The 22,203-nt window shown below is 53.9% G+C and overlaps 1 protein-coding gene across 1 annotated transcript in view; it reads right to left on the bottom strand.

The window, feature by feature from the left end:
- Positions 1-2,084: 2,084 nt before the first annotated feature.
- ZCCHC24 (zinc finger CCHC-type containing 24) overlaps positions 2,085-22,203 on the bottom strand; it is a 59,145-nt gene continuing 39,026 nt past the window's right edge. The window contains exons 3-4 of the mRNA XM_045842039.1: positions 12,776-12,940; positions 2,085-4,986 (exon numbers count right to left, since the gene is read on the bottom strand). Coding sequence (XP_045697995.1) covers positions 4,873-4,986; positions 12,776-12,940 — 279 coding nt within the window. The 3' untranslated portion in view covers positions 2,085-4,872. The remainder of the gene's footprint in view (positions 4,987-12,775; positions 12,941-22,203) is intronic.

Here is a 22,203-nt window from a genome sequence, read left to right as displayed (position 1 = left end):
TCAGCAGTGACTGGCTGGAGTGAGAACGTGGTGCCCTTGCAGCAGGGCTGGAGCCCCTGCCCCCGGCCTCCTCACTGATGTCGCTATCACCACCGCAGGACCTCAAGGGACCATTGCAAAGTCCAGTGTTTCTCAACCTTGCACATGGGACTAATCTGGGGGCTTAAAGAACCTGAGGACACACCCAGGCTGACACTGCAAGCATCTCTGGGGTGTGACCGAGGCTCCCATAGGTGATTCTGGTGAGCAGCGAGGTTGAGAGGGAGCAGAGTACCTACCCTGGGCTGAAGGGCTCCCATGCAGGTCTCTCTGCCACGGATCCCTAGCCTTGCGAGCCATGTCTTCTGTCTGTGGCCCTCAGTGGGCCCCACCATGTGACAGCCTGGGCCCATTCTGGGCTTGCTCAGAAGACGGACCCTCTGCTCCATTGCCTGGAGACTTACCAGGAGGCCCTGGACGCTTCGCTTTGTTGACTGTGTGATGCCCAAACCCCAGCCGTGGCCAGAGGGCCAAGCGTAAGCAGGGGCGGCAAGGCCCAGGGCTGCCGGCTCCAAGGAAGATTCACTCCTATATATGGTCAGCTGGGAGTCCCATCGCTGAGCTAACATGTGACCTAATGTGCTGACAATCTCGCCCAGTCTGGGGCCCAACTTGGGGAAGGCTGTCACCCTGGATAGAGTGCCCACTTGGGGCACAGGGGCTGCAAAGAGGCAAATTAATGACATGGAAGCAGGGCGTGGACAGGTTGACCTAGGCCCAAAAGAACAGACGGGCACCCCAAGTCCCTCCCTTCCCGGATGGCCCCACAGGTCTGTGAGAGCATCCAGCTCCATGCTGATGCTCTGTGTGAACAAGGAAACCACGAGCCTCTCTTGTGTTTAAAGTCCTTTTAATACAGCACGAAAAGACTATATGTCTATAGGCAAGCCGTATACAGATTCTCCAGGAATAAGGCACACAACGGAATGCCATCCCGAGGGCGACACTCTGGAGAGGTCAGGAGCCTTTCCGTGCACCCTCCAAGCTGGGCCCACGGGCTGTTTGTCTCTTTAGCTGGACACACACATATTATTAACAGATACAGACATGGACAGGTCACCCCATAGGAGTGGAGGAGGTCAGAGTGAGGTTGGCAGCAGACAGCAACCGGCCTGCTGCCACCAGCCCCCAGGGAACACCTCCCCCACACACACACTTCAGAGTTAGTTGTTGCACTGGGCTACAATGTAGTGATGTTGGGTTAAATAGTCATTCAGGATAGATTCAAGTCCATAGATGCTGGAGAGCAGGTGAGGACTCTGCTTGACAAATCCAAGTTCAAAGAGCCTGGGGCCCCGAGGCATGGCTCAGATGGCAGATGCAGAGGGGTGCGAAGACCTCCGATTCTTCTTTCCCTCCTTGGGCCCTGCTGACGGGCCCCTTCACCAGGCCAAGGAGGCTGTCCTTGGAGCTGGCTGGCCACAGAGGGGCTAGTCACAGGCTCCTTCTTCCCCTGGCCCACCTCCTTGCCCCCTAAAAACCTAATAACCATAATAAGGTAAGAAGGTGAGAGAGAGTGGATTACAATGCTGTGTTTGTTATGATCCTCAGCTGAAGAGGCTCAGAGGGGTCACCATTCCCTTTTCACTATGTATCCAATAATAGCTTCCCGTAGAAAGGCAACACTTTCCAAATACACATGTGCATAAATACAGGACAGAAACATATTAATAAGTCTAAGTACTTGAATAATATGCTGGCTACTTAATATTGATATTCTCATCCAAGGAAAAAACAACACAGAATAACAGTATGGCTTAAAGAATTGTGAAGGTTTTTTTTCCTCATCAGAATTATGTACCAACTTCATATAATATTCTATGTAGACAATATTTCCTTCTTAACGTAGTTCAGTTGCATACTTTTTACAGACCAAAGTATAGTAAAAAAAAAAAAAAATCAAACCAAAAAAAACCCCAAAGAGAAAAATTCTCACCATAAATATTTTCTTGCAGCTCAAAAGATTTGCAAAATACTTCCAGAAATTTTCATTTGATATTCTGTTGTCCTCCCAAAAGCTCTGAAGTTTTGAAAATGCCTTTGTGTTTGTTTTTTATCTCAAAAATCAAACAATTATCTTTTTCTTTTTCTTTTTTTTTTAAAAAAAAGGCCTTCAAATATATACATACAAAAATCACCGTGAAGATTTTTCAGGAGAAGGTAACAAATTCAGTGTTGTGAGAGTAATTGACAACCACGCAGAAATTTTAACATCCATGATTTTTTTCAAAATACACAAATAGCATTTTTCTTTAAAAAAAGGAATTCTGTGTCAAGTATAACTCAAAATAAATACAAACTCACAAGTAGAACTACTGAATACTTCATACAGGGTAAACACTGCTATCTCCCAGCTCGACCACTGGTCTGCTCACTGCAGGCGATTGTCCCTTTCGACATGACTAACACCACACACTTTCTCGTCCCCTCCCAGGCCCTCTGAGCACTTAGTTCTCACAGCATCCAGCCCGGACACCAGTAGCTTTTGCTGACCACAGAGCACTCCCAATTCAGCCAGAACAGTACAGAAGTGGGGAGCACAGAGGGGCTGCCTCGGGCTGAGGGCCCAGCCCCCATGGCGGCCAGCTCTGTGCAGATGGCAGGGGTGGTGGCTGCCAGCTGGATGTGCCCACTGAAAAGGTCACTGTGGGGCGACAGCCCATCTCCTGTTGGCCTGCGGAGGGCCTGGCCTCCAGCAGCTTGAGTCTGGGTTCTCTGTAGGGTCCCGGTTCCCCCACTGTGCAGCACCGCTGGCAGGCCCCGGGCGTGCTGGGGCCAACACCCAGGCAGGGCCAGGTCTCTGGAAGGGTTGGGGCCTCGCCCTGACAGCCAACCCAAGCACACTGCCCACCACTGTGCACAGTATCTAGAGCTGTGCCCTAGGATGACAGACAGTAACAGCCTCTCCTCCGGGACAGAGTGCCTTAGGCCGGGGCGACTCCCACTCACCTCGACACCGTGGAGAAGGCAGGGAACAGCTGGCCTAGGACTCTTCGGTGGCATTCCCAGCGGGTGGAGAGGGTGCTCACGGTCAGTAGCCCAGTAGCCAGGCGTCACTGCTGCGGGCAGAGGGGGTGGCTTCGGGCTCAGGCTGGGGCCAACACCTTCTTTTCAAGTGCTCAGAGTGCACGAGCCCCCGAAACCTACACCGCAGCGCCCTGGCTTCCAGAACACTCACTCCATGTTTCTGACTCGCTCCCTGGACCCCTGGTTAACACTTTACTGTAACTCCTCAGTTGTACAAACATTTTCATTTGAAAACAAAAGGCAACTGGGCACCGGGTGGGTGTCCTTGAGCCGTGGTAAACACTGAATTTCAGGCCCATTTCATGGTCTGATTTTTTTTTCCACAGAGGCATAGTATCGGGGCAAAATCAAGTGATTCAGTCCTGACAACCAATTTTCTCCCTGTCCCAGGGAGAAAGGAAGAATGGTGTGAAAAGAAAACTAAGGCTTCTCACTGGGAAGACAGGAGAGGAGAATCGACCCCTCCCACCTGCCAGGACAGTATCTCCCTGACCCCTGTGAGAGCCAAGCAGCCTCCCTGCTCCCCCGGGAGGTAGGAAATCATAGTCCCCGGTTCACAAGTGAGAGGTTCCACAGCTTGTCTGGGGTTGCCCTGTGTGAGGTGGAGGGGCGTCCTTCTCCTTCACTTCTGCAGGGGTGGGAGACGACAGGCAGGGCCGGCCCTGCAGGGAGGACAAGGGAAGACTGGCTCCCTGGGCTCGACTCTTACGCGACCCACTGACAGGCTACGGCAAGGAGCACAGGACCGAGGGGAGCGCTCCAGACTAAGCCCTGTGCTCCAGGAGAGGGTGCCCGGCCAGGCTGAATTCCAGATGGGACTTGAAACAGGCCTCTCTGCTCTCCAGTGCCACTCTCTCACTTACCTAGTGGGGAAACCAAGGCCCAGAGATGACAAGTCCTTCCCAAGTTCCACAGCTGGTCAGCAGCAGGGCCAGCCTCTGAACCTAGGACTCTCTCTGGTCCAACAGGCCTGCATCCTTCCTGCCAGAGCGGCTCCCACAACGGGCCCCAAAACTCAACCGGGGCCGGAGCATGGGTGGGAGGTGAAGAAGGGAAGGGAATGGGGCTGACAAGATCCAAACCAGTGGGGAAAGTGTGTGGGGGTGAGTGGGGGGAGGAGATGCCTGATGTGCCCAGGTCACACCTGGGGACACTGTCCGACACTCACTGCCTCCCTGTCCCCAACCTCTGGGTCTACAAGGAGAGGGGATAGGGACGTCAGAGGCGATCAGGTTTAGGGCTCAAAGTGAGTCGGGCAGAGAAGCCCACTCCCAGCAGCTGCTCGGACAGGTGTTGGCTCCCCGTGACCCGGTGGTCTCAAACAGGACAGAAAACAGGCCTTTCTGGGAGTGGCTTTGCACACGGGGCAAGTTAGGTTCTGGGAGAAGGCCGCCTGGTTGGTTTTGAAAGATAATCCCTGACAGGCTGTGGGATTCACAGTCAATTTAGTGCACTTGTGGCCAATAGAAGGCTGCTCAGCCCGAAGGGAGCCTTAGCCGAGGAGAGCCTGCAGGGCACCCCAAGGGCTTTGTGGGATCAGTGCCTCAACCTCTGCTCACCCACGTTCTCTGCACACAGACTCCAGGCCCACCGAGAGAGTCTGAGACCCAGACTTCGGTGGAGCAGCTACGTCAGTAACACTGTTTGTCAACACACATGAAGACAAGAACCTAGGACACCCCTGCCAGACCCGCATGCCTGTGAGGACGCCCCCATGCACATGGGGACATGCAGCAACACAGATGAACATGGGAGGTGGCATTTTCTCTGGCTGGCAGGAGGGGGCAGGTGTGGAGGATGGGCCGGTCATTGCACTCGGCGGCAGTAGTAGCCCAGCACTTTGCACTTCTCGCACAGGTGCTGGGGGTGCTCCTTGCTCTGGTCAGACACGTCCAGGCCATCGGGTTTCTCCAGGGGTCTCTGCAGAGAAGAAGGAGGAAGAGGGCTCAAGGTGGGGAGAGGAGGGGGCAGCAAGAAAGACAGAAACACGGAGTGATGCAGGGAGAGTGGTAGACACAGAGGGAGAAGGAGAGAGAGGGAAGATGGAGGGAGAGGGAGGGGCAAGACGGACACACAGGGAGGGCCCAGAGAGTGTGCACTGTGTCACAGAGGTTGTTTCCCAAGGCACCAGGGCCCTTCCTGCCTCTCACTGTCCCTGGAGGCACAGACTGAGGCCTTGGGGTGGGGCCAGGGCTGTGGGAGGGGGTCTTATACCCACAGCCTGGGTCTGGACGCCACTTAGCCATTCCCCAGTACTCTATGAGCAGCCACCACTGACAGCTCACAAAAGCCCAGGGTAGAGACAGACAGGTGCCCAGACTTAGCCAGATGAGGAAACCAAGGCCCAGAGCAAAGAAGACCCAAGACCACACCTCCTGACTCCCAGGACGCAGTACTCCTTCCCTGGCTACGGTTACTCCCATGCCTGTTTGTGTGGCCTCGGGACTCAAGGAGAGTTTAACCTGGACACGGTCACAGCTCTTCAGGCTTGTGGGAAGCAAGCCCTCAGTTCCGTGAGGGGTTAGCAGCTGGTACTCTGAAGGCCCCACTTGTCAGGGCCATGCACACTGCCTGCCATGTTTGGTGAGTGGCTACATGAGGGAAACCTCATTGTTACCTAACGGGAAACTGAGGCCCAGAGCAGGGAGGTGACTGGCCAGACCTATGCTGCTGCTCACTCACTGTGTGACCTCAGGGGGCCTCAGTTTCCATATCTGTAAAGCAGGTCATCATCACAACATGTCTGCAGAGCACTGGGAGGATTCAGAGGTCTAGGAAACTGTAAGCTGTTAGGCATGTTTCTGTTACAAAGAGAACTTCCCTGCTCCCTCTTTTTTTCCTCCCTGGCTCTCAAAAGTCAGCAAAGCCTTGTCTCCTTAGAAAATGTAGGGATGCTATTAGGCACATGTCCTGAGGTGGTTAGCACAGCCCCAACTCAGAAGCCCTGCCTGTAAAAGGGTCCCCTGCAGGGACTCGGTGGACTCGGAGGAAGCTGGTCCAGGCCAGTAGGGAGCCACGTGCCAAGGAAAGGGGGCAGGGGCTACAAGCTGGTGGTGGGCAGGGAGTCTCAGTGCCAGTGACCATGACCCAGGATGGTCCTGGAAGGACACTAACAGTAAGCACTTATCTCCCTGACTAAACTGCACATTGCTCCAAAGTTGACTAGTGGCTGTTCTGCCCAATGACGCAGTGCCTGGCCCAAGGCGACACTCAGAGGGAGCAGTTTGGGAATACAGAGGCAGAGAGCTCTGGGACATGAGTGCAGCAGGGACTGCGTGTGGCAAGGTTGTGACCCAGGGCACATAAAGCCCATGCCTGTGCTTCCAGGCCTAAAACCATACAAGGACAGACTGGAAAAAGGACAGGAGCCATAGCCTTGCCTTAAGGGGCTTGCAGAGGACTGGCTTTCCTGGCCAGAGGAGAGATGATGGAGTTTGGCTCCCTGTCAGACCTGGGCTGGAACACCAGCTCTGCAACCACGAGTTGTGTGACCTTGGGCAAGCCACCTGACCTCTGAGCCTCCATTTCCCTGTCTGTAAAAGGGGACATTGATAACATTTTTCTCATGAGATTGCTATTCCAACTCAATGAAGATCAGGAATAGAATGAGATAGCACATAAATGATATTCGTGTTGTTGATGATGATGATGATGATGATGATGATGATGATGATGATTAGTGGGAGGAGACACCAGCTGGTATAGAGTCAATAAAAGCTGAAGCCAGGGTTCACTGCCAGAAGGCCTAGGAAGGTCACACCCCCTGCTCTCCCAGACATCTCGGCGGACACAAACGACATCCAAGGGCATGGCCTACAAGCCCCAAGGCTGGGGAGCCCCCCTGCAGGCCTGCGGAGCTCCCTGGCTCAGCTCACTGCCTGAGCTGTAAGAAGGGCTTCCCGACCTTGAACTGGCCTCTGGGCGTGGCCAGTACCCCACCTACTGATCCCAGTCACACAGGGGTCACACAGAAGCCTCCCCTCCGCTGACTAAACCCAGCCTGCTTTCCACTCTCCTCCCACCTCTTCACGCTGGCCAGGGCCCCTTCCCTGACCAGTCTTCCAGGTGAGGCCAGAGTGCCGGAGTAAGCAGGCCTGACACCCCATTGCTCCCCATGGTTTATACTTTGCAAACTGCTGCCACATAGATCATAGCACCTAACCTCATACCTTCCTGGGAGGGATATATTACTGTCTGCCTTACAGATGAGGAAACTGAGACTCTAGGACATTAAAGGTCTTACCCAGGGGGCTGCAGCTTCACTTATCTGCTGAGGTCTGGTGGGCAAGAACTTTTTCCTCTAGACCTCAACTTGCCCCTCTATAACCTGGGTGGAAGACTAATAACATTTGTTGTACTCGTGATAGAGAAAGAACTAAATGAGATAACTGTCTTAAAATACTTTATTACCATAAAGAGCTCTGCAAGACTTATCATTGCTGTGTGGCCTTTAGCAAGTCACGTAACCTCTCTATGCCTCGATTTTCTCTTCTGTAAAACTGAGCTAATACCTACTTGACAGAGTTGTTGTGAAGAGTAAATAAATTAATATATGCAAAGTTGTTAAGTCAGTGCCCAGCACATTAAAAGCAAAGTATTGGCTAGTATTAATATCATATATTATTACTATTAGTGTTATATAGGGCAGGGGGCAGGCTGCGAGCAGGGGAACCAGCTGAGTCCCTGCAGAACCACCCCTGCAACATCCTCTCCAGCCCTTTTGGCTGTGACCCCATCAGTGCCTCTCCCCCTCCCCCTCCCATGGGTCCTGCCTCAGCCCTGCCTACTCCTGGATGAAGGAGCTGGGGGAGGCTGTCAAGATGACTCCCCTCCATGGAGGGAAAACAAGCAGCAGCTGGGATTGATCACCCCAGGGCCATCCCCACCCCTGCAGTGAGGCAAAGCCCTGTAGTGTTTTCTTCTGTGGGGGGCAGGGCCGGCGGGGGGTGGGGCACTCAGCTGAAGCCTGACAGAAAACAGATGTGGCAGGGAAGGAGAGGGGAAGAGGAGGGTTCTCAGGAGATGGCTGCCCCAGAGGTCAGAGCTCAGGGGGCAGAAGAAATAAAGCAGCCTCTCCTCTCAGCTCTTCAAAAGCTCCTGACACCATCCTCTCACCCCTCGGCCCAATTTGCTACCTCCCTGAGGGAGAAGACCCCTGTGAAAGGAGACTGGGGGTGGGGGCTGGGTGGTGGGAGCTCTGGGTCCTAGGCACCCTTCATGCTGGGTGGCTGAATGACCTTGTTCAAGTTCTGTGTCCTGTCTGGGCCTCAGTCTTCCTGCTACACACAGTAAGTACTCAACAAACAAGGGCTGAATGACTGGGGGCGGTTGGGGGCAGGCGGCAGTGTTATACGGTCTTGGAAGATCTCCCCAGACTGTGCCTGGGAGAATCTGATCCTGAGCATGCAGATGGGGGAGGGGTGGTCAGGGAGGCTCTGCTCGGACTGAGGGGTGGTGGTGCAAGTGAGGAATGGCCTGGCATCGAGGAAGGGGTGCTAAGGCAATATAGGTGCAGGGGCCCAGGAGGCTGGAGCCACTGTGGGAAGTGGGGTCCCACTAGCCTTGGGTTTTTGGGTCATGCCCGTCTGCTTAGGTCAAAGAGGGCATGAAAGTCACAAGGACTAAGCCTCCCAGACCCCCAGCACAGACCCAAGCACCTGTCCATCTGAGCCCCTGCAGGAATTGGGCCATTCTGGAACTCCTTGATCCCCACCCAGGCCACTCCTGCCCCCTCCAGCCCCAGACTTGATCCCTGTTCATGATTCCCAGCTTCTCTACTAACCTTAGGTAAGTTGCTTACACTCCTTGCCTCAAATTTCCTCCTCTGTAAAATGGGGAAGTGTTAGAGCTGACCTCATGGGGCAGCTGAGAGGATGAAGGGATAAAGTACTCAGGGGAGTGCCTACCACCGCTCACTGCTGTCATAATTTTCATTGCTGCCTTCTCTTGTCACTGAAATCTACCTGCGACCCCTCCTCTTCTCCCCTGCACTGGGAACATAGGACTTCAGTTCAGCACACGGATCCCGTCTGTGGGAGGCCAAGCTGGGATGCCAGCTTGGCCCGTGTGCCTCAGGGCCAGGATCCTGCCAGTGTCTCCAAACAGGAGCAAGTTCCACTCGGAGGCACACTTCCACCTGGGGGCCTGGGGAGGCGGCATGGCTCCTCAGCACCGTGCTCTGCCTCCCTGTGAAATGGGGGAGAACCGAACACCTATGGGCTGTGGGTGTGCACAGCACACCTGAAGGGTGGGCAGGTCTAGGCAAATGGTACCTGGAGGGTGGCCACACTTGTGATTTGAGCCAGGACTTCTCTGAATGCCAGTTGCTAACCTGTCTGATTGGATTCTGTTTGGGTGGAGAGGAAGCTCCTGAAACAACTAGCAGCCCCCTGCCCTTATGCTCCTTCAGTGCCTGCACAGACCTGGAGAGAGCCCTCAAGGTAGGCTCCAGGGAGGGGAAGAATGAACCCTTTGAACAGCAGCAGCCACACCCAAGGGCTGGGGAGAGCAGAGTTCAATGCAAAGGGCAAGTGTGCTGACCATCAGATATGGTAGGTTGGTATTTTTGGACTGAGGTCCCAGACCTTTTCAGAAATCAGTAGGAAAACTCCAGGAATCAGGACGCAGCCTCTCTTAGATGGCCCACCCAGCCTCACCCCAGGACACTGTGGTTCCAAAACACTGTGCATGTCATGTGCCCTGTGTCCACCCACTGGCCAGGTCACCAGGCCTGTCTCGGCACTCCAGGGCCTTGGCCTCTCCCTCATTGCCATCAGGATGTAGGCCTGACCCTGGTCTGCTGGGCCGCCATGGCCACTTTCAAGTCTGTCTGTCTGTGTGTGACAGTGTGGGCAATGGGACCCATGGAAGTCTTTGGGGGTAGGGGAGTGGGAAGTCTGCAATGAGAGGAGATGGAGGCCAGCACGGGGATCATGAAATCACAGAACCTTTTAACCATGAGAGCCCTGTCCTCACTCCTCTGGTCCGACAGAGACTGAAGTCTCTGCTGCTGCCTCCAACCAGCTTGACGTGGCCCCACGCTCCATGCTCTGTCTCACCCCTCAGCTCCTCCCATGCTCTGTGCCCGCCCTGTCCCCTGCTTCACACATGTTGTTCCCTCACCCGCAGTGCCCCCTCTCTGCCACTCCCACCCAGCCCCCTTGGTCCAGGACCCGCCACTCCCCGTCAGAGCGCAGCCTGATGTCACTGTCTGGGGGGGGGGGGGAGCATTCCCCAAATGCTCCCAGTGCCACCTCCCTGCCCCTGGCTTCCCCTTCCCTTGGGCCTCCCCCGCCCCTGCTGCTGCCGCTTTTCCTGTGACTCAGCTTACACAGGGAAGACTCGCCCACCCCAGCTCCTCGGCGCCCCAACTACCTCATCAACAGTGACCTCCTCTCCTATCAGCCCCTGGACTAGATCCTCTTCAGAAACTCCTCTGTCCAGCTCACCGGCTCCCTGGCCTCCACCCAGTCCCGGCCCCACCTCTCCATCAGGGCCCTTTTGGCTTCCCTTCCTGCCATGTAGGCTGACACCCCAGGATTGTACATTATCACATTTGTCCAAATATAGCCAACGCTTTGACCGTCTTCCCTCTAAAACACTGGCCCCACCCTCAAACCTCTGCCCAGCAGCACCACTCACCGTCTCCTGCGCACTCCACCCAGCAAGCCGGAGAGAGGGGCAGGACTAGGCTGATGGCTCTGCGGCAGTTATGAGTATGCTGCTTGGCCGTCCAGCAGGTTCCTCTGGTAGGCCCACTCCTCAAGCCCACCACACTCCTCCTCACCCTCATTCTCAGCTGAAAACCTCATGTCTCATTTCGCTGAGAAAACAGAAGCCTTGGAAGTGAAGTTTCTTATCTCTGCACTACCAAACCATCAGTCTTCCTTATTATCCCCGCCCCCCACATCCCTCCCACGCCAAGTTAAGGCATACTCTTGCCCCTGCATCATCAGCCTTTTGCTCTCCTCTGGATCTGTCTCATTTGCCTGAAATATGCTCTGGGGTCTTCATCTCTGGAACAGCCACCCTAATGCCACCTTCCCAAATCCAGCTACTGTCCCATTTGTCTGCTTCTCTCCATGATCAAACCCCCTTGAGAGAGTGGACCAAGAAGTTACTCCCTCTGCAGGCCAGCCCGGGGAAGCCTCCCCCCACCCCATGGCCCCAGGGCCTTAACCCTGCCAGCAGGTCCACAGTAGGCTGTCATCCCCACTCTGCCTGCACCTGACCTGCAGGGCACCAGCTTTAGTGGGTCTCAAACCTTGGCTGTCATTCAAGTTCCCATGTAAAAGGGATGCCCCACGAAGCTTGAGGACCACCTCCTCGCAGCCAAATCTCAAGGGCACCTCTCCATGGTCGTTACACCTGACATCTTAGCACCGACCACCACTTGTCCCCTCAAACAGTGCACCCCCGATCGCCAGGACTCCACATGCTCTGTCTCTCCTCCGGCCAGGTCCTTCTCCTGCACCCAACCCCTGAATACTGTGGGATCGCAGCAGGTGGCCCGGGGAGCCCCTTCTCCACTCTGTCCATGTTCTCCGGGAAATCTCACCCAGGCCTCAACACCTGTAGGTCAGTGATACCCAGCTATGTAGGAGCCACCCTGGCTTCTCAGCTGAGCTCCAGAACAACACAGCTAAAGGCCTTCTTGACATGTTGACTTGGATTTTTAGTAGCATCTCAAACGTGACATGTGCATCAGAGAACTCTTGTTTTTATCTAGAACACCTATGTCCCCACCCTGCCCCACCCAAGCCCAGGGCGCTCACCTCAGTAATGACCACTGCCACCCACTCAGGTGCTCAGGCCTGAAGTGTGGCTGTTCTGGGTCCCTGCCCCTCCGGCACCTTCCACACCCAGTCCGTTGACACTTTGTGTTGAACCTGGATCCAGAGCCACCTTCCTGACTCGGACCTCTTCCAGCTCACACGGGACGTGGCCATGGCTTTCCCACTGGCTTCCCCGTTTTCAAACCCTTAGCACACTCCCCCCACCCAAAGTTCATCTCTACACACAACCAGAGTAACTGCCTCAAAACGAAGCAGGGGGCATGCGGCTCATAAGCTTCCTCCTGTGGCCCCCAGGGCTCCAGGAGTGCCATTCAGCCTCTGCTCCCTTCTTCCCCCTCCACGCTCCCACTCCCCACTGAGCTTCAGACCTGGAGCACCCCAAGTCCTTACGGCCTCAGGGCATCTGCACCTGCTATCCCTGCCCTCTTCCTAGGGTGGCTGCCCCCACTGTGAGAGGTCTAGCTTCCTGCCCTCCTCCAGGTTCCCCCTTGCAGCCTGCAGTGAGTGAGGTCCTACCTGGGACCAGCTGCCTCAACCCCTCCGCCCCGGGCAGACCGGTGGGCACCTGGGCCCCTAGCCCCATACACAAGAGTCAACTGGGTGAATAAATAAACAAAACGCACACTTTCCACAGCAGCCCATCATCCTCACATCCCCCTCTCCCAAAAGTACCCAGTTCCTAACTTTCGAACGTTGTCTGGGGTCTGCAGTCTCGGGGTCTTGGTATGGTTGCCTCTTTACCCTCCTCCCCTTCTCTCACTCCCATTTCAGATGAGACAAGAAAGAGCTCATTTGGAAGGACCTGGTCGCATCCTTGTCATAAGAAGGAGGACTAATAAAGGACAAAGTCACTCCCCCCCACGTGCCTTCAGGGAGCCACCGCCACACTGCCCCCCGCCGGCCTGCCAGCTCACCTGCTTGTGCGGGTACACGTTGATGTGGCACTTGATGCACTCCTGGCCCATGTTGGCCCAGGAGTTCCCGCTCATCCACTTTCTCTTGCACTTGGGACACTTGTACTCGCCGAAGCAGCGCTTTTTGCCCTGGTACGGGGTCAGACCCTCACCTTTGGGGCGTGCCTAGGGGACAGGAAGCAAACACAGGGTTTGGGGTCCACCAGGCCAAAATGCTGCCCCCAAGGGGTCCCCACAGTCTCCCTCTTCAGCTTACACACTGTGCCCTGACTGAAAGCACTCTGTCCCCAAGCCAGAGAACACCAGGGTCACCGCAGAGCACACACAGGGATCCAAGGCTGGGAGACAGAGAACAGAGGAGGTGGCGGGGGGGGGGGGGGGGTGCCCATCTTTTTCAAACTGAAGGGAGCAAAGCACTGGATGGTGGCTAGGAATTACTTCTTTAACTCAGACGTCACAAGGAGGTGGCAGGTGGCTGCAGGAACCCACGCACAGGTGCTCGCTGGTCCACACTGCGGCATGGTTTAAGTAGTTATTGAAGAGGCAACACAGGCACCGGGCTGTCCGGTGCCCATGTGGTGTAGGTGGGCCTTGCCTCACCCCGGCCCAGCCAGCCACTCCCACGGGAGGCGGTCCTGACCCTTCTCCATGCACCACCCCGAGATAGGCCCCACACGGGCGAACACACCCAGGGCATGCACACGCAGGGCACGCACACGCACGCTTTCTTCCCCTGCTCACATAGCAACAATATACTGGCTCTGCATCCTTCTGTTTTTCTTCTTACTTAAGCATGTATTTTGGACATATTATTGTAAGATAAATATAATAAAATACCCTGTTCCTACACCAGTAGAAACAGAGCTCTTGTCTTCTGTTTAACAGTCGCAAGATCCAGTGTTTGCCAGTCACTGTCGCAGAACATCCGGTGGTCTCTGCTCTGCCTCCATCACAAACAATGCTCCAGAGTGTGCATGTGTGTGTGCACACACGTGTGTGTGTGTGTGTGTGAGAGAGAGAGAGAACATTGGTGGGACAAATTCCTAGAAATAACATTGGTATGGGCAATTTTAGTTTTAAAGGCAATGGCAAATTGCCACTGCCCTCCCCCAGAGGCATCAACTTAACATCCCACCCCCTCACCGAGAGAGCTTTGGTAGTCACCAGTCCGAGAGGTGGAAAACCCTTCAGAGGAGCTTCCACTTGTATGTCTTCCATTACTGCATGTCTTCATCTTCCAAGCAAGATGTTCCCACGCATTAAGGACCATTTGTACTTCCTTTATGAACTGTTAGTTCGAATCCTTTGTAAAAGTTTTCCCTGCTGGGGTTTGGTGTTTTTCTTCGTGATTTGTAACTGCACTTTATATGTTAAAGAGAAAAGCTTTCTCCTACATGGTGTTTTATTTATTTATTTATTTTAGACAGAGCGGAAGGGAGGAAGGAAGAGAAAGAAACATCCATGTGTGGTTGCCTCTCACATGTCCTCTCCAGGGGACCTGGCAGGTGCCCTGACTGGGGATAGAACCATCGACACTTTGGCTCACAGGCTGGCACTCAATCCACTAAGCCACACCAGCCAGGGCCTCCTACATGGTGTTTTTAAATAGCTTTATTGAGATACGATTGTACATTTACCAATTTAAGGTGTACAATTCAATGTGTTTTAGCATATTCACAGAGTTATACAACCATTACCACAATCTAATTTTAGAACATTTTTGTCACCCTCCCAAGAAACCCTGCACCCATTAACAGTCACTCCCCACCCTGCCCCCACCTCCTCATCCCACGCCTGGTCTGCTCTCTGACTCTTAATCTCCCTGTCCTAAATATTTCATATCAGTGTGGTCATACAGTAATTGTCCTTCTGTGTCTGAATTCTTTTACTTAGTGTGATGTTTTTAAGGTTCGGCCGTATTGTAGCACGTGTCAGTACTTCATTTTTGTTGCCGAAAAATATTCAATTGTATGGACACGCCATGTTTTATGTAAATTCACTCATCAGATGACAGAGATTTGAGTTGTTCCTAACATTTGGCTATCATGAGTGATGTTAATGTGGACATTCATGTACAAGCTGCATAGTGTCTTACAAAGTTGATTCAGTTGCTCCAATATTTAAAAAATGGGAGATTTCACATAGAAACATGACCGCATTGGTCCAGAATTCTTATGGTGTCTATCAGCTGAGGGTGCAAAGCAGCTACCCCGTCAGACAGATGCCACCTCTGCTCTGACCAGCCGCTCCCGGCAATTTGTGTTACCTGCCTGGCACGTGCAGGCTTTGAGTTCCAGACAGGCTGAAACACAGGTCCTACACGGTGACCATTGAATTGTGGCCCCTAGACTGGCCTCAGCAGTATTCCCAAGGAGCTTGTTAGAAATGCAAAATCGCAGGCCCCACCTTATATCCACGGACTCAGAATCTGCATTTTAACAAGAGGCCCAGAGAATTCACATGCCATTAAGTTTAAGAAACATCTGTTTCCATAATACTGGTTGTCTGGGTAGTTGCCCATTTGTGAAGTAAACTTAAGAGCATAGACTCTGGATCCAAATCCTAGCTCTGTGATCTTGAGCAAGTCATTTCACCAGGATAACAATAGGACTCCACATAAGACTGTCGTCCAGATTAAATGAGATAATGCATGCAAAACACTTGAAACAGTGTGCAAGTCACTCCACCTCTCTGTGCCTCAGTTTCCTCATATGGAAACCCAGGATGAGGACGAAGGGCCTGCCTCTCAGGGCATTTAGGAGGATGGGACACATTCATGCACGTGAAAGTCTCAGCTCAGTGGTGGGACACTGCAAGTACTCAGTCCCCATCAGTGATATCAGTGTGATTCTCTCCTGGGCCTTGCCCAGGGAGAGGGAGCAGATGTGTTCTAGCCGATGGAGAGGTTAGGGCTGAGACCAATGGGTGTACATTGTAAGAAGAAAGTTCCAAAGATGGGAGGGAGGCCTGGGTAGAGGTAGGCTTGCTATCCTTGGGTTGCCGGGGATGTGGCAGGTGATAAAGGAACAGCATTAGGTATGTTCAGCTTCTGGAATTCCAGGCAGGGACAGAGATAGAGAAGGGCCACGGAAACTGCAGATTCTGCTGGCAGAGGACAAAGGGAAGAGCAAAGAAAACAGTCATTTATGAAGCACTGGTCTCTGTGTTGGCTTTGTGCTCAGGGCTCCATGTCTGGTCAGATCCCCATTCACCTCTTCCTATAACCCTGTGGGGCAGAGAATATCATCAACCCATTGACCAGATGGTAAAACTGAGACCAGGGGAAGGAGCAGGGTTTGTCAAAGAGTTTCCAGTGTGTGAGGAGCAAGAGGCTAGGCCCATTGGGCTTTACCACAAGGTTATACTTGGCTCACCTTTTCCATCAACCCCCCCAAGTGTGTCCCCATCATGAAGCTGAGGTCTGTGCTCAGGAAGAGAAATCCCTCAGTCCCCCAGGCCCCCAGGCCCCCAGCTAAGCCCATCCCAGCCCAGTGGCTTTGCCCTCCTGCAGGTCAGAGGAGAGTTGTGGCTGGCAGGCAGGGGTGATGGAGGCGAGGAGTTGCTTCCTGGAAGGGCTCAGTCCCGACATTGTTTACGCTTACAGACCAGGGCAGGGCCAAAGACAGCAGGAATTTTTGACAGAACAAAAGCTTCTCTACCCCCTACAGTGTCCCTCTGTCTCCTCACAGAAAGGCACAGCCTCTTCTCATAAACTTTAGCATGAAACAGACGGTTACTGCCGAAGGCTCTGCAGGGGCCGTCACCCGCCTCAGCTGGGAAGGATGCCAAGCCCAACCAGCTTCTCCTGACCCAGGCCCCTGCCACGTACCCCTCTGGGGAATCAGATCTGCCCAGAGCCTGGGCAAAGCTCACTGAGGTTCAGAAACCACCTCTAATAGCACAGATAGGCCCTCTGGGGACCAGAGAGCCAAGAGACTTGCTGAAGGATACACAGCAAATCGACGACTGAGCAGGGAGGAGGGATTGGGTTCCCTGACCTCCAAAGCAGGGCTAGAATTTCCACGGAGGGCAGCCTGGGAGGTGGGACGTGGTGGCTGGCATGGGAGTAGGAAGGAGGCCTTGTGCCAAGGAGCAGTGAAAGCAGAGCTGGGTGGGGAAGGAGGAGCCATCCAGGCAAGTAAGCATCTTGGGAAGAGATGCAGGTAATGCTGACACTATCTGATCACTTCTTCAGAGTTTTCTTTCCACCATCTCATGAGATTTGTGGCCATTGGCTGTAAGGTAGTGAGCCTCCTGTCACTGGGGGGTATGTAAGCAGATGCTAGGTAGTTAGTTGTTCACTAACTACCAAGGAGGTTGCGAAGGGGACTTATGCCCTGGTCAGGCAGTTGAACCAGGTAACCCTGAGGGCACTTCCGACTCTTTAGTCCTTCTAACTCTTGTTGCTGGTGAAAGCCAGGTGGGCAGATATGGGGAGGTGGCACTCTCAGACGCTGCTGGAGGTAAGGGCTGAACTGCTATATTTCCTACTGTATTTCTATAGTGCAACTTGGCAGTCAGCCTTCAAACTCAAAAAAATAAAAATAAAAAAGGTACATTCCTTCTCAGCAAATCTATTTCTGAGTGACCATCCTAAAAATGATCAGAGATATGGACCAAAGGGCTGTCCAAGGACATTCATTATGGTATTGTTTATGACAGCGAAAAATTGGAACCAGACAAACATTCAACACTGATGCTTTGATTCCCTAAATGATGTTACACCCATTGGATAAATGACAACAGAGCCATTAAAATATTTATGAGGATTTTTTTAAGGGTTTGGGAAAATGCTTATAAAGAAAGCAGGATAAGTGATCAAAAATAGACTACTTCCAGAGCAAAACTGTAAAAAAGAAAAACTGTGCAAGAAAAGGGTTGGCAGGAAATCAGCCAGAAGTGTTCAGAGGTTGCCTCCAGGAGTCAGCCTGCTCTAATCTAATTAATGAACCGGCTTTAATGAGTATGACTCCCTGGTCTGCAAGGCTCTGCCTGTCCACGAGGGGGCGCCCTGCACTTTCCCAAAAGAGATGGTGGTTCTGTCCAAACTCGTCCCTGCTCCCTGCCCCTTGCTCCACCCCCACCCTCTACCCCTTACCCTTTGCTCTTGCCGGTGTGTAAACAGGGCTGGGTCTAGGGCACTCATGACCTCGAGCTGCTGATTCTGTTGGAACATGTTCATGTCCAAAGAGCTGCCCTGCCCCCAGTCATGGAGTGGGCTTCCCACCTCCTGGATCCCATCTATTTCCCCGATTTTGAGGATAGCCAGAGACATATCCGCACCTGTCACAGGACACTAGAGCCTAGCTGGTCACTCTGCCCATTAATGTCCCTGCCCTGTTTCCCATAGTCCTGGCAGGAGTGAATCACACTCTCTCTTGGCCCCTTTTAGAATGAGTCCCTTTTGCAGGGAGATGACACTGTCACCTTTGGTAGCCTGAGGCAGAGCAAGCACCCCAGGAACTCTGGGCTCAGGAGGTGGCGGCCCAGCAGGGTTGCTGAAGACCTGTGGCTGTGCCCTGAGATGCACAGAATCTGCTCTTAGGGTACTGTGTCCCAGCTGTGTGCCTCAGTGGCAGATCTCATCCTAGCCCTGGCTGCACCACCTCTGCCTGCCCAGGAGAGCAGGCCATGTCTGGCCAAGCTCTGGCACAGACTAACAGACACATGAATTAGGTGTCTAGTCAGGGCCAGGCCCTCTTTCAGTCACTTTATGAACCAGATAGCATTAGGCCCAGGTTTCAGATGAGAATACTGAGGCGTGAAGAGGTTAAGTGACTTGCCCAAAGCTATACCACCCAGCAAGTGGGTTTGAACCCAGGCCATCTGACTCAAGCCCACTCTCTCAAGTGTCCTGTAATGTGCCAGGATCGCAGAGATGAGGAACCTGCCTAGCCAGGATGATGAGAAATGGGAAACTCTAGGCTGGCCCCACAGTGGGTCCTGCTGAGAGGCACTGGCTGGAGCCAGAGGAGCAGGGGGAAGAAATAAGGAACAGATGGGCCCCTTGCTGGCTCACTGTCCTGCCTGCTCTGCCTGCTCCCCTGCAGCTGGGCCACTGAGGTGGTCCTGGCCACGAGGAAAGACAAGAAGAGCCTTGGGTCCCAGGAGTTTGCAATGCCCTCTGCACAGATGACGACATGAAGGCTGAGAGGCACGGGTATCTGGCCCGCAGGCCCAGAGCTGTTTGTGCAGTCTTGTTGGCCTTTCCTAGACAGTCCAAGAGGGTTTGGGGGAACTTTCTGGAGTCTAGGGCTCTCCCTTGGGGAGGTAGTGCCCCGCACTCTTTGGAGGGACAATTGATCTTTTTGAGCACCCTCTCTCAGCCCACAGGTACCCCTCTGCCCTCCCTGTTGTGTCTCCTCGGGGCTGGGCCAGTGGGGAGGCTACTGCCAGAGGCCCAGATTTGGGCCCTGGTTGTCCCATGCCTGTCTCAGAGCCTCAGTTTCTTCAGCTTCCAAGCGAGGGAGCTGCTCAGAAAAAGCTAGAATACTGACCTTTAATAAGCATTTACTATGTGCTGTCCACTTCCCAACCTCCCACCCCTGCAGCCCCTCCATTTGATGAGAGGATACACTGAGGCCCAGAGAAGCCAGTGTCCCATGTAGGGCCGCGCAACTGTGGGGCAGCCCAGACTTGAATCCTATCTGCTGACTCCACAGCGACATTTCCCACCTTGAGCACGGCCTCTCCATGAAATAGTGATGAGGAAATTAGAGAACAAGCCTGCTCCTCCAACATGACTCACTTCTGACATCTGACCCTGACCCCTGATCACCACCTCAATTATTCCTTTGTTCAATTAACATTTATTGAGCACCCACTCTGCATGAGACTTTGTGGAACATTCCAGAAATATGGAAATAAACAAGACAGATAAGGAATGCTCCCAGAGCCCAGGGCCTTCCACAGGGGCCAGCCCTCTGACCCTTTTGCCAACCGTGGCCCAAGCCAGTCACAAACACCGTTGGCCACAAGCCTGAGGCAGACTCCCGTCTGCAGAAACACGTGGACCCAAATCCTCAGGCAGAGGCCGCTCCTCACCCGGTCCTGCCGGATGACAGGCGTGGGGCCAACGTGTGGCACATAAAATGATCTTTCATCAGTGCAACAGCCCCATGAAATGAACATTCTTAACCCTAATGGCAGGTGAGGAAACTGAGGCTTGGGATAGGGGCAGTGACTTGTTGAAGTCACAGAATTAGTAAGTAGCAGGGCCAGTTTCCGAGCTCAAGTCTGTCCAGTGCCAAAACCCATGCTTTTTCTTCTCACGTCCTCTGTGACGCTGATTTAGGGGACACTCCAAAGACTCCCACACTCAAGTGTCCATAGACGTGGCCTCAGAAGACAGGCGGCAGGGCTGCCTCTGCCTCTGCAGCCTGGTCCAGGCAGCTGCAGACTCCACTGAGGCCCAGAGGAAGCAGGCGATCAGAGGACAGGTGGGCTGGGCCTGGAGGCCTGCAGACTGCTCAGAGGGAGGAAGGACGCTGCACAAGGCCCCCCTGGGTTTCCTCCGGAGCCTCAAGGGTCCCCTTGTCTGAGCACAGACATCCTTGTCGCCTGCTCCCGGCCGGCCCCCTTCCCTCTTCTGGGTTCCTGCCGCAGCCCAGCATGGGCCCAGAAGGCCCAGCCTCCTCGGCACCCCTCCCAACCGCTTCCCAGGCCAGAGCCACCGCAGAAATGCCATCCTGATTCCACAACACTGGGGTTTGTCAAAGTGCAGGGAACAATGGAAGCTTTCACAGTGCCAGGAAAAGGTCTCAGGAAAACCCTGGGGAGGGGGCACAGAGTGGAGGCATGAAGAGGAGGAAAGGGCCAGTTAGGAGAAAACAAGGGAGACAGAGAGACAGGGCAGAGAGGCAGAAGACATCAGGACTAAGGCACAGGGAGGCAGCGGTGTGGTGAGAGCCAAGGGCAGGAGCAAGAAGACTGAGGACGGTGTGGGAAGACTGGGCACCACCGCCGAGACAGGGGAGGTGAGAGAGAAGGTGGGCAATGAACCGCAGGGAAAAAGGGAACAGGCACGGGTGAAACCACAGAGACCAGGGAAGCCCTTCCAGGACCCAGAGGGGTGTAGAGGCCCCAGCACCCCCACATGCCTTGGGGCATGGTGTCCACGGCCCTGAGGAACCCTGGCCCAGAAATCGAAAGAAACGCCTCTCTCCAAACCCTGCTCGAAGGCCAGACAATTTGAAGTTCTCTCTGGCAAAAGTTTTTGGAAGGCAAAGACTTTTTAATCACATGAACAGCCACTCCCTAAGTTATCTGTTTCCTGCTTCTGGCTTTCCTCCATTAGCAAACCACACAGATCAGAGCTAAGGGGCGGGGAGGGAAAGAGGGGCCAGTCCAAAGGGGTGGAAAACATCCGAATCATAGTGATTGCAAAAGGCTTGGGTTTTCCTCTCCTCCTCTGACTGCTGCTGCTGGCTGAGGGGATGGATGTAAGATTTGCAACCACCCTGCGGTTGGCACACAGCTGGCGCTACTCGAAGTCTAAACACCATTTGCTGTCCCGAGTGGGATTCCAGGTCCCTGTTTGAGGGCCCGTTAGCTCAGTTAGCCCCCTCTTCTGACTGTGGTCCCTGTCTTGCTACAGCCACAACCCCATGCAGCCAAGCAGAGTCTCCCCCAGGTACGTCAGTGACCACTTCAGGCTTGAGGGCCTCTACCATCTACAGGACTGAGGCAAACACTCAAGGCTTTGGTGCCGCTTCACTGTCTGGCCCAGCTGAACTTTTAACAGTTGCTGCTACTCCCTCCTACAAAACTTATACTCAAACAACAATAACAACAAAATTAATTCCTACAAAAGATGCATCCTACTCCCTCCCTCCCCCTTTTGCTCTTGCTATTCTCTATGCCCCCAAACATTTTCCCACCCGGTGTAGGTCCCTGCAGCCTTCAAGGCCACACTCAAAGCGTGCCCTTCTGGCCTCCCACATCTCAGTCGGGATTAACTGCTCTTCTTTTGGTGCTCACCCCACCTTCCGAGTCCCAGTCTCATGCACTAGCTGTGAACCCTCCTGCTGCCTCCCCAGAGAAAGCCCTGGCTCCCCAAATGCACAGGGGACTTTGTGGTCTGCACCACTCACTCGGCTTTGGTCATGTCCTGCTCTGACCCTGCCTCTGCATGCCAGGGATTTCATCCCAAATTTAAAGATCTCCACAAACTGCTGTCTCTGTTGTCCTGTTTCCTAACAGTGTCTAAGCGTGCGGTGGGCACACAAGGCCCTCCACATCCCCTGCTTCCCTCAGAGCACCCTAGGTGGGCCTCAGAGCACATTGGTAGCTGAAGGAGACATAGGTGTGACAGTACCCATGATGGGTGAGGTGTGCAGGCCAGGGCTGGGACATACCTGCAGAAGGTGATAACGACATCCTTCCTGGGCTGTGCTGACCACTCTGGAGGGCTGCCTGAGGCTGGCATT

This window comes from Phyllostomus hastatus, unplaced genomic scaffold, assembly GCF_019186645.2.
Source record: "Phyllostomus hastatus isolate PE091 unplaced genomic scaffold, TTU_PhHast_1.1 phas_contig_38, whole genome shotgun sequence".
Classification (NCBI taxonomy): Eukaryota; Metazoa; Chordata; class Mammalia; order Chiroptera; family Phyllostomidae; genus Phyllostomus; species Phyllostomus hastatus.
The sequence above is the reverse complement of the archived record's forward strand: the minus strand, read 5'-3'. Positions and strand labels throughout refer to the sequence as shown.